This window comes from Jaculus jaculus, chromosome 2, assembly GCF_020740685.1.
Source record: "Jaculus jaculus isolate mJacJac1 chromosome 2, mJacJac1.mat.Y.cur, whole genome shotgun sequence".
Lineage (NCBI taxonomy): Eukaryota > Metazoa > Chordata > Mammalia > Rodentia > Dipodidae > Jaculus > Jaculus jaculus.
The window spans coordinates 115,845,588-115,858,190 of NC_059103.1; the positions used below are offsets into that span (position 1 = coordinate 115,845,588).

Consider the following 12,603-nt stretch of genomic DNA (forward strand, 5'->3'; position numbering starts at 1 on the left):
AGTTCAGTGATCCTCCTACCTCTGCCTCCCAAGTGCTGGGATTAAAGGCATGCACCAGGCTGGAGGGATGGCTTAGCAGTTAAGGTATTTGCCTGCAAAGCCAAAGGACCCAGGTTCGATTCCCCAGGACCTATGTTAGCCAGATGCACAAGGGGGTGCATGCATCTGGAGTTCATTTGCAGTGGCTGGAAGTCCTGGAATGCCCATTCTCCCTCTCTCTCTTCCTCTTTGTCTGTCAAATAAATAAATAAATAAATAAATAAATAAATAAATAAATAAATCCCATTCTCCCTCTCTCTCTTCCTCTTTGTCTGTCAAATAAATAAATAAATAAATAAATAAATAAATAAATAAATAAATAAATAAAATAAAATAAAATAAAGGTGTGCACCACCACACCTGGCTGCTTTTTTAATGATTTTTTTAAAAACAATATTTATTATTATTTGTTTGAGACAGACAGAGAAAGAGAGAATAGGTGTGCCAGGGCCTCTATTCAGTGCAAACGAACTCCAGACACATGCGCCATCTTCTGCATCTGTCTTACTGGAGAGTAGAACTGGGATCCTTTGACTCTGCAGGCAAGTGCCTTAACTGCTAAGCCATCTCTCCAGGCCCCGCCCCCCCAGCTGCTTTTTCTAATTTAATTTTTTTGTGGGGGGGATGTTCAAGGTAGGACTAAAGGCATGTGCCACCATGTTTGGCTTTTTTTTTTTTTTTTTTTTTTGAGGTAGAGTCTCACTCCAGCTCAGGCTGTCCTCAGTCTCAGTGATCTGCCTTGTAAGTGCTGGGATTAAAGGTGATTACCACCATACCCAGTTGTTTTTTTTTTCCTCTCTCTCTCTGTTTTTTTTTTTTGGCAGGGGCAGGGGTGTTTCAAGGTAAGGTTTCACTCTAACCCTAGCTGACCTGGAATTTACTATGTAGTCTCAGAGTGATCTCAAACTAATGGCAATCTTCCTACCATTGCATCCTGAGTGCTGGGATTAAAGGTGTGTGCCACCACACCTGGCTTTTTTTGTTTGTTAACTCTCAACACTTGAGAATTGAAGGCAAAGGAGAATCATGAGTTCATGGCCATTCCTCAAATACATGGTAAAGTCATGGCCAATGTGGGCTACATGAGATACTGTCAATCAATCAGTCAGTCAGTCAGTCAGTCAAAGTTTAGGAAGCCTTGTAGAACATTATCTAATTAATTTATAGAGTCAGGCATGGTGGCATATGCCTTTGATCCCAGCACTCTGGAGGCAGAGATATGAGGATCCTTGTGAGTTTGAGGCCATACAGAGTGAGTTCCAGGTCAGTCTGAACAAGTGAGACGTTATCTTGGAAAAACAAAACAGAACAAGATTTATTTATATATTTGTGTGTGGGGAAGTGTGTGGACCATGGCACATGCATGCATGGAGGTCTGAGGAATTGTATGTACCAAGTTGTACCAAGCTATTATTATTATATTCATTTTTGGGTTTCTGCCTTTCTGTGTGTTCTGGGGACTCAAACCTAGGCTGTCAAGCATCTTGAACTGCTGAGCCATCTCCCCAGCCCTGCCTAATTAATTAATTTAAATCAGACAGCCAAGTGAAGGGATGAGCACTTACAGCATCACAAAAGTATTCTTGCATTGATTCTGAAGAACGCAAGCCAGGCTGGGTGGCGCACACCTGTAATCCCAGCATTGGCGAGTGGAGGCAGGAGGATCAGGAGTTCAGAGCCATACTCAGCTGCATAGCAAGCTCAAGGCCAGACTGGGTATGAGACTCTGTCTCAGCAACAAGTGAGCATGGCCAGGGGTGGTGTGAGGTGGGAGAGAAAGAAAAATATTGTGTGGGCAGTGACTCAGCAGGTTAAAGTGTTTGCTGCACAATTATGAGGGCCTGAAATGGATCCCTCGCACCCACATAAAAAGCCAGGCATGGCCACACATGCCTGTAACCCCAGCACTGAGAGGGACACAGGTAGGAAGATCTTTAGTGCTCACTACTCAGCCAGTTTCACCCCCTACCAAAAACAAAGGAAAAAGGAAAAGGAAAAAAAAAAAAAACAAAACCTGTGCTGGAGTGGTATGGCTCAGTAGTTAAAGGTACTTGCTAGTAAAGCTTGACCACATGGGTTCAATTCTCCAGTACCCATGTAAAAACAGATGCACCAATGGTACATGCATCTGGAGTTTGTTTGCAGTGGCAAGAGGCCCTGGTGCGCCAGCTTCCTCTCTCTGATTCTCTCGAAACCTCCCTCTCTCTCCTTGTAAATTAATAAATAAAAATGTTTTTTTTTAGGACTGGAGAGATAGCTCACCAGTTATGATGCTAGCCTGCAAAGCCTAATGATCTGGGTTTGATTCCCCAGTACCCACGTAAAAGCCAGGTGCATAGTGGCACATGCATCTGGAGTTCATTTGCAGCAGCAAGAAGCCCTGGAGCACCCATTCTCTCTCTCTCTCTCTCTCTCTCTCTCTAAAGTTAAAAAAATTAAAAAATTAAAAATAGATTAAAAAATAAAACACCTTAGAGCTAGGCATAGTGGTATATGCCTGGTATCCCAGCACTTGGGAGGCAGAGGTGGAAGGGTCACTGAGTTCAAGGCCACTCTGAGACTACATAGTGAATTCCAGGTCAGCCAGGGCTAGAGTGAGACCCTAACTCAAAAACAAACAAACAGACCAACAAATAAACAAACAACCCTTGGGCTGGAGAGGTGGCTCAGCAGTTAAAGTGCTTGCCTGCAAAGCCTAACAACCTGAGTTTAATTCTCCATGCCCACATAAAGCCAGATTCTCAAAGAGTACAGGTGTCTGTAGTTCATTTGCAGTGGCTGGAAGCCCAGGTTTCTCTCTCTTCTTTGTCTGCTTGCAAAGTTAATAAATTAACTTAAAAAATAAAAAAGTAAGCTGGGCATGATGGTGAGCATCTTTAATCCCAGCACTCAGGAGGCAGAGAGGTAGGAGGATCACTGTGAGTTTGAGGCCACCCTGAGACTACATAGTGAATTCCTGGTCAGCCTGAGCTAGAGTGAGGCCCCGCCTTGTAAAACCAAAATGAATGAATGAATAAATAAATAAAAAGTAAAATAAACTAAAAACCCTTGTGCTCTTTCTAGGTTCAGTGAGAGGCCCTATCTCCACATAATATGCATGCACCCCTCTGCACTCACATGAATATGCAACACACCCCTACATACTACACACCTCCCTGTCCAAGAAGAAGAACAGTGAAGGGAGGGAGGGAAGGGAGGTAAAGAAGGGGAAGGGCAGCAAGGGAGGAAAGAGGTGGTATGCAGGGAGGGAGGGAAGGAAGGGATTGTATCATCTACCATCCATGAGTCATTGGAGTAGGGCTAGGGCCCCTCTGTATTCGTGAATTTGATCTTATTTATGGCCTTTATGCTTGGTCTCCTAAGCCAGGTACTGCTTAGCATTGGTTGATTAGTTTGTTCATTGCTTTGACATGAAACAGTTCAGCGAAAAGGATATATTGGGCTTCTAAAATCCAAAGAAGTCTAGTAGTGAGAATGTAGCAGTACTTTTCTTTTTTAGGATTTGAAATAACTTATTCAATGGTACATAAAAATCACATAGCTCTTGGGTTACAGCTCTTACTAGTTGGATTAAGTTTTTAGGCTGACAGTCTAGGAGTTGGTGGGTAAAATTTTGAATCTCAGCATGTAGTTGACAATCTACATGTGCTAATAAACCCTATAGTTAGTTAGCTCCGAGTAACACATACATAATGTATATAAGATGCATACATATATAGTTTTTTTTTAACAACTTTTCATCTTACATTGATTTCATCTTCCAGATACTGTGATTGCTTTGCAAATGGTGAATTTTGCAACAACTGCAATTGCACCAATTGTTATAACAATTTGGAACATGAAAATGAAAGGCAAAAAGCAATAAAGGTGATTTTTTTTAAACAATTTTATTGAACTGATAAAAATCTTTACTGTTACCTATTTTTTAAAAACACATTTGTCTTAGAATAACATATTAATTTCTTTTGCAATGTTTAAATTTAAGATGTGATTTAACTTTGTATTTGGTCTGTTCTAAAGGCATGCCTTGACAGAAATCCGGAAGCATTTAAGCCGAAGATTGGGAAAGGAAAGGAGGGGGAGTCAGATCGCCGGCACAGCAAAGGCTGTAATTGCAAACGATCAGGGTGTCTCAAAAACTACTGCGAATGCTATGAGGTGAGATGCTCAGAAGTTGCTTTAGGAATCTTATACTTCAGAAATTTACTTGAAAATTAAGATCCTACCTTACCACTACACATTGAAAAGAAGAACAGTTAGTTCAGAAGTCCTTGTTTGAGGAAGGCCTGTGGCTTTACCAACAAACTTCATGAGAACTGTACCTCAAGCTCCGTTACAGCTTGCGGTTGTATTCGCTGGCTTACTAATTCCCTACTTGATGATCATTATGGCTCAAAGTTCATATAGCAGAATTCCAGTGTACTGATTTTTGTTTTCTTTTCTTGAGATAGGGCCTCACTGTAGCCCAGGCTGATCTGGAACACATTCTGTAGTCCTAGGCTGGCCTTGAACTGACGATGATCCTCTTTATCTCTGCCTCCTGAGTGCGAGGATCAATCTCACCCTAACCCTACGTGACCTGTAACTCACTCTGTAGCGTAGGCTGGTCTTGAGCTCATGGAGACCCTCCTGACACAGCCTCCAGAGTGTTGGGATTAAAGGTGTGCACCACCTTGCTCAGCTTACTTCTATCTAACCTTAAGTCAGTTGATCAGATAATGTTATTATTTGAAGAATCTACTTAAGAATATTTTCTGGTTTTGATTTGGAATTTTAAAAACATCTAGGCAAAAATAATGTGCTCCTCAATATGCAAATGCATTGGCTGTAAGAACTTTGAAGAAAGCCCTGAGAGAAAGACATTGATGCACCTAGCCGACGCGGCGGAAGTCAGGGTACAGCAGCAGACAGCAGCCAAGACCAAGTTATCCTCGCAGATTTCTGACCTGCTTACGAGACCAGCCCCAGCTTTGAACAGTGGAGGAGGGAAGTAAGTCGGCATTTCTTTTTTGTTGTTGTTTATTAATTTATTTAATAGTGATAGACAGAGAAAGAGGCAGAGAGAGGGAGAGAAAGAGAGAGAGAAAGAGAGAGAGAGAGAGAAAGAGACCGGGTACGCTAGGGCCTCCAGCCAATGCAAACTAACTCCAGACGCGTGCGCCCCCTTGTGGATCCTGGGGAATCAAGTCTCGAACCAGGATCCTTAGGTTTCACAGGCAAGCGCTTAACCGCTAAGCCATCTCTCCAGCCCTGTCAACATTTCTTATGTGTGTTTCTCAGTCACTTTTAGTAAAGTTTCTGTTGCGCAGGACTAAGTAGAGTTCATACTTTTAGTTGTTGCACGCTTAAATTATCTACTTTTTTTGCACTTAATTTTAAAGAATTGAAGGGTAATAAAACCTCTGTCATATCTCGTGCTATTCTAAAATGTACTGATTGCTTTTGTGTGCTATGCTTACTTTAGTTAGATTTCTCTTAAATAGGTGAAATAAATATGTAATTTTGAAAACCTTATGAAAGCCAACATTTTTATGGTGCTTTCAGTGTGTTTCTTTTGTATTTTCTTACTTTGTCATTTTTATGTTCTTAGGACAGTTTTCCTTTACTGTTACCAGGCCGTGAATTATGTTGTAATAGTGTAGTCTCTTATGTCTGTCACTAGACTACTGAGCTCTGGAGTAGAGAAGTTTAACCTTAAGTCAAACAGCTGGGTGCAGTTGCAGGTGCCTTCATTCCTAGATACTCAGGAGCTGAGGCAGGAAGGTCACAGGGAGTTTCAGGCCATCCTGAGCAGCACAGTGTGTTCCTGTTTCAAAAGGTACACTGGAGAGGTGACTCAGTGGTTAAAGTGGTTTTGCTTCCAAAGCTGGACAGTCCCATCCCATTCGCCAGTATCCGCATAAATCCAAACGCCCAAAGTGGTCTGTGTCTGGAGCTCACATGCAGTGGCAGGATGTCCTGGTGCTCCCATACTCACATTCTTTCTTCCTGCCTGTTTCTGTCAAACGAGTGAATGAATGCATAAAGGAAGGTGATATGTATGGAATGCATATTGTGTGCCACATAACATAATACAATTAATTCAAATAACATATTCTAAAATGTTTAAAATAAAAGGGTAGACCTGCAGCTAGAGACATGGCTCAGTGGTTAAGGCACTTGCCTGCAAAGCCTAATGACCCAGGTTCGATTGCCCAGTACCCATGTAACGCCAGATGCACAAAGTAGTGCATGCATCTAGAGGCCCTTGTGTGTCCATATATTCCCTCCCTCCCTTTCTCCTCCTTTCTGCTTGCAAATAAATAAAATAACAAACCAAAAAAAATATATATATGTATATGTATAATATTAAAGTGTAGACTTGAGTTTAAACACTGTCAGTGTTACCTGGTAGTATGTGAGTTCAGGAAGCATCTTGTCTCTCAGCCTCAGTTTCCTATTTCTTTACCAGGAATCTATGGGAAATGAAGCATTTCTGTTTCTGTTTATATATTAATTTGAGAAATTATTAAGTAAATAAACTTTGAAATGATATACTACTTAAAATGCTAAAGTTGCCGGGCGTGGTGGCGCACGCCTTTAATCCCAGCACTCGGGAGGCAGAGGTAGGAGGATTGCCATGAGTTCAAGGCCACCCTGAGATGACAGAGTTAATTCCAGGTCAGCCTGGACCAGAGTGAGACCCTACCTCGAAAAAACAAAAAACAAAAAAAAAGAAAAAAGAAAAAGAAAAAAAATGCTAAGGTTGCCGGGCATAGTAGTGCACGCCTTAAATCCCAGCACTCAGGAGGCAGTGGTAGGAGGATCTCTATGAATTCAAGGCCACCCCGAGATTAATTACATGGTGAATTCCAGGTCAGCCTGGGCTAGAGTGAGACCCTACCTTGACAAACCAAAGGGGCGGGGGATGACAAAAAAACAGGACTGGAAAGATGGCTTAGCAGTTAAGGCATTGCCTGTGAAGCCTAAGGACCCAGGTTTGATTCTCCAGGTCCCACATAAGCCAGATGCACATGGTGACTACACATGGTGACACATGTATCTGAAGTTCGTTTGCAGTGGCTAGAGGCCCACAAACAAGCAAACAACAAAATAAAATAAAATGCTAAAGTTGAAGTACCATCTAATGCTTATAGGTGCAGGTTCTAAACTGTGTGTTGTAAATGCGAAAACTAGTGGAGGTTTAAACACAGAGGCTCCGAGAGCACAGAAAGGCTGAGTGGGAGTCTTTTGAAAAGAGGCAAAGGGGAGGCAAGAAGCTGGAGAGTTGGCTGCTTTGGCTTAGGGAGAGGAAGAAGGAGGAATGGGGGTGCACCCCACAGCAAGGGTACAGTGGTAAGGAATAAGAAAGAGGTGCAAGTGACTCTCTCTCTCTGTCTTCCCCCCGTCTCTGTCAAATAAATAAATAAATAATTTTTTTTTTTTTAAAGGGGGCTGGAGGAGCTGGCTTAGTGGTTAAGGTGTGTGCCTGCAAAGCCAAATTTAATTGCCCAGGACCCATGTTAGCCTGGTGCACCCATTCTCTCTTTCTCTCTCTCTCTCTCTTTCCTTTTCCCTCCCTCCCTCTCTCTATCAAATAAATAAATAAATAAAAATAAAATATTAAAAGAAAGAGGTGCAAGTGAGGCAGCAGGAGCAGTGGGAGGGAGGGAGAGAGGTGGGGAGGGGAGAGGAGGTGAGAGGGAGAGGGAGAGGGAGAGGGAGGGAGGAAGCCCCCTATTGCAGCAAGCGTGGCACCTGGTACACACATTAAAGGCACCAGCAGGTGTGTGAGCCAAGGGGGAACAATAGAAGGGAGGAATGGGGTGTGGAAAGAGAGAGAGAGGGTGAATGTGTGAGCAGAGCAGGAGGCTGAGGTGGACAGGCAGGATATAAAGACATGCACCTGTGTCATGAAGGGGGGCAGAAGAAGAAAAGAGAGAGGGGCAGTGATGCCAGGGCTTTTATGGCTGTGCCTTGGGACACGGTGGGCTAGCTAGTGGAAGGGGGCTTGTGGAGGTGCCAGCTCAATAGACATGCCAGGTGTGGTGGCACAGGGCTTTAATCCCAGCACTCTGGAGGCCAAGGTAGGAGGGATTGCTATGAATTCAAGGTCAGCCTAAGGCTACATAGTAAATTCCAGGCCAGCCTGGGCCAGAGCGAGAATGCATCGAAAAACCAAAGAAAGGAGAGAGGTTGTCTAGATGCCTTGTGGAGTGAGAAGAGAGCAGGGCTCTTTGCAGGAAGACTTCAGTTTTGGCCAGTTGGGAGGAGGGAAAAGAGTTCTGAGACTGACAGATGTGGGCTAGTTTTTTTTGAGGCCTATCTTGACCTGGAATATGTCACTATTGCTAATTATACATTATTATAATGTTAGATTTTAAGGTCTGGTTATTGTTGTTTTGCTTCTTAATACCTTTAGGATTTCTGTGCAGTTGTGTGGCAGCCTGAGTCCTGGATTACTCTTGGAATGGTGGCCTTAACTCCATACTTCACCCTGTGTCAGTGTGCTCTGTTCACTTCTGTTTACATTCAGGTTGTGGCCTTAGTGATTAGGTTAGGTTCCCTGATTTAATTTCTCTCAGACGTTGAGACCTGACCTGACTACAATATAGCCAGCCTTGGGATGGAGTGTTCTGTACTTAGTCCAGTAGTTCAGGATTTTTTCTTTTTATTTATCTATTTGAAAGCGTCAGACACAGAGAGAAAGAGGCAGTTAGAGAGAGAATGGGCATGCCAAGGCCTCCAGTCACTGCCAACAAACTCCAGACACGTGTGCCTCCTTGTGCATCTGGCTAATGTGAGTCCTAGAGAATTGAACCTTGAGCCAGGGTCCTTAGGCTTCACAGGCAAGTGCTAAACTGCTAAGCCATCTCTCCAGCCCAGTTCAGGATTTTTGTTGTTGTTGTTACTTGTTTTTCGAGGTAGGGTCTCACTCTAGCTCAGGCTGACCTGCAATCACTAGGTAGTCTCAGGGTGGCCTTGAACTCATGGTGATCCTCCTACCTCCGCCTTCCAAGTGCTGGGATTATACCACACCCAGTTAGTTCAGGATTTTATGAATGAAACTATACATAGAACCACACTTGGGTCTCCCTTTGTTGTATATGTTGTGGTGGATGGAGCAATGTGAAATGTTGGTGAGCTTGCCTGCTTGTGTGTTTCTAGCAAACAATGAGGGAGTTTGGTAAAGTTCTTTGTTTTCAGTGTTGAAAATGCTTTCATGCAGTGTCTATGTTATGATCCATCAGTAAATCAAGCCAAGGCTGCACACATGCAGCATTCATGCAGTGGGAAGCTTTTGTTGAAAGAACTGTCCAGTGTACTTGTACAATTATATCTTGTAGTTAACCAGCTAACCTTATCTATGTTAACTGTTATACACAGTGGCATAGATTTTTTTTCTTTTTTGTTTTTTTGAGGTAGGGTCTCGTTCTAGCCCAAGCTGCCCTGGAATTAGTCTCAGGCTGGCCTTGAACTCATAGCGATCTTCCTACCTCAGCCTCCTGAGTGCTGGGATTAAAGATGTGTGCTACCACACCTGGCTCACTAGCAAAGTTTTGCAAGCTCTTCAGGATGTAACTGCAGAGTGTGGTGCTCCTGGTGCCAGTGAACATGAAGGTGTCAGCAGAGTCCCTGGTGGAAGGATTCCTGCCCCTCCCCCGCCCCACCCCCATTTGTCAGCCCCATGATCATCTCTCTTCTCTTTCAAAATCATTCCAGGTTGCCATTTACATTTGTAACTAAGGAAGTGGCTGAAGCCACGTGTAACTGCCTTCTAGCTCAGGCAGAGCAGGCAGACAAGAAGGGGAAGTCAAAGGCGGCCGCCGAGCGGATGATACTTGAGGAGTTCGGACGATGTTTGATGAGCGTCATCAACTCTGCGGGAAAAGCAAAAAGTGATCCTTGTGCCATGAACTGCTAACTCCTGCACAGAAGACTGGCTGATGGAGCTGTACAGAAAACTTAAGGTGCAAGGACACTTGATTTTTCTGGAAGACAGCTTAACAATTACTGTATTTTAATTCAGTCCTTATTTTAAGAGACCTGAAATTATAATATTTGAAAGAGAAGAAATTTTAAATGGGAAATTAGTACATTTTAAAATCTTAGTTAATTCTACTTATGCCCCTTCTAAACTGAATTATTCTTTTTAACATTTTCCTTTATTGTATAATAGATTTTAATTTGCTTGGGTTTCTTCAGAGTTAGATGTCTGTCCTTCTGATTCTATTGACAAAGAATATTTATAAATATTGCTGTCACATAATTTATAATGTATGGCGTTGTATGACTTTGTTCAGTAGGAAAAGCCAGAGCAGCATGGAGATTGCCCATTCTTTGGTTCAAGACCTAGAACATATACAGAGAGGATGTCACATAAACAGATTCTAATGAAACATATTCAGATGACATTTTGTTTGGAGAAGCACTATCTTTTTAAGAAAAATAAGCTTTTTAGGGTGAATTCTGAAATATCATGTCTCTGGGAAATAATCAAAAGGGGAAGTAATCCCCATGCACACTTTTAAAATGAAAAAGTTTTTTTTTTTTTCTTTTTTAGAAAACAAATTATTAAGGAACAGTAAGTAATCTTCAGAGGATGGGCAGTGTGTGTCTATAATGAGGAATGTCTAACAAATGCTCTAGAATGTCTTTTTTCTTTCAGAGGGTGGTATGTTTTTGCAATAATTGTCCGAGTGATTACTAAGTAATACTGATGTGACATTGTATGACTTGAAGTAAGCATTTTGATGTGGTATATAGAACTTATCAAGTACAAAAATTGGCTTGGATGAAGAAACATGGAATATGGAAACTGTAAGAGTTGAATTTAGGGAAGGATTTTTAATCTACACACTTCTCTTTGTAGAGTTTTGGACTAAGAAGTTTCAAACCAATACACTACTCTTAACTGACTGACGGAATTGGGCCTCCTAAACAAAGCTTTCAAAATTGTAATGAGATTTCTTTTTATACAGGCAGTTTAATATAGCATTTTTAGCCAGTGATTTGGTAAGAAGGTATGTGTATTTTCCTATAATTGCTAAAATAACCTAAGTCATTTTCAGTAATTAAAAAGCTGTATGAATTTAAGAACCTATTGTATTAGGACTTAATTTTATGACAAGGAAAAACCATGTTGGAATACAGGCATTTTGTTAATCCTCAGTAATTATTAGTTTAGGATTACAACCTTTCCTACAAGGACTGTGTAGTTGTATGTATTGTGTATATATGTTCGTATGAACATGCGAGGTAAAGGCAATAGAAATTAAGTAATCCAAAAGAGGATTCCGTTACTCATTAAAGCATCCTCCTTTGGAAAATTGGATTGGTAAAGTTATAGTGCAGTAACCTTAAATGTAGATAGTACCAGCGTTCTTAGCAACTCAGTCCAATACATCTAATTAAACTTTGTATAAATGTAAATTAGTGTAAGAGGATGAAATAATATCTAATCAAGTTATTTTTCAAGATTGCAATAAGTTTTTGGTCTAAACCTAAACTTTGTTCATTTTGTATATATTCTGTGTTAATTCTAATTGCACCATTGTGATGTGTATTTATATACAGTGTGCAGAAAATGTTTGTGAAATTTTGATTATAACTGTAGATTATGTATGATGGCATTGCTTGATGTTCTGCTTGTGAAATTTGAAGGTGCAATCAAATGCTACTAGTTTTGATTTTACAGAAGCTATCTGAAACATGAAGCCTTCCTGTGCAGTACTCACTAAACAACCTTTTTGTATTTAGGCATTTGCATCAAATTGCTGAACAAGGTTAATAGCTACATTAATTCACCAATTTTCAAAGACTATTTGGGGAAGGTTGAGTATATAATTTTTTAGCTCTATTTACATCCCAAAGTAGAAAGATTAAATTTATATTTACTAGAGCTATTCACAAAATACACTTTTCTATATTGTAAAAACAGGGCAGGAGAGTAAATCATACAGAAAATAAACATTTATACTATTCTGTAAAAAAAAAAGGTTTTGCATTTTTCTTTAGTTTAATAACACTAGTTTTAACCATTTAACATGCAAGAAACCTTTTAAATTATTTGCTCTTCAAGCACATTTGACATTACTTCTGAAAAAAAAGCCAAAAGAACTTTGTACAACTCATTAACATGAATTGTTTTGAAATGAGAGTATTTTTCTTTTTTCACTTCTAAGGGAAGCATGAAGCACTCCTTCTTTGTTCCTGATCATGATGAGCACCTTGCTTGGCTGGGCAGCAGGGCTGCAATGACGTGGGGCATAAAGCAAGTGGACCGGCCGGGGCGGGGGAGGGCTGCCTCAGCTTCCTAGGTCTGGGAATTTGGCAACTGACATTTTTGCAGTTTCATGTAAAATGTAAATAAAAATACCTTTAGAAAAGTTTTCTAATCTTATTCTGTAACACTAGTAAGGAAATGAAAGCTTGTTAGATACTGAGTGGGCCCTTTAGCCTGCTTCTGGTCAGATTGCATAGTAGAAGCTTTTCTTTGGCAGTATGGGGAAGTGAGCTCAGGACTTCGCATATGCCAGGCAAGCACTGTGCTACTGGGCTACATCATCAGCCCACCCTTAGGCA

General features: G+C 41.2%; 1 protein-coding gene across 5 annotated transcripts in view; it reads left to right on the forward strand.

Moving 5' to 3' along the window:
* Lin54 (lin-54 DREAM MuvB core complex component) overlaps positions 1–12,337 on the forward strand; it is a 73,724-nt gene extending 61,387 nt beyond the window's left edge. For all 5 annotated transcript variants that reach the window (XM_004653391.3, XM_004653393.3, XM_045144115.1 and 2 more), the window contains exons 10-13: positions 3,804–3,906; positions 4,060–4,197; positions 4,827–5,029; positions 9,742–12,337. In XM_004653391.3, coding sequence (XP_004653448.1) covers positions 3,804–3,906; positions 4,060–4,197; positions 4,827–5,029; positions 9,742–9,943 — 646 coding nt within the window. In that variant the 3' untranslated portion in view covers positions 9,944–12,337. The remainder of the gene's footprint in view (positions 1–3,803; positions 3,907–4,059; positions 4,198–4,826; positions 5,030–9,741) is intronic.
* Positions 12,338–12,603: the final 266 nt, after the last annotated feature.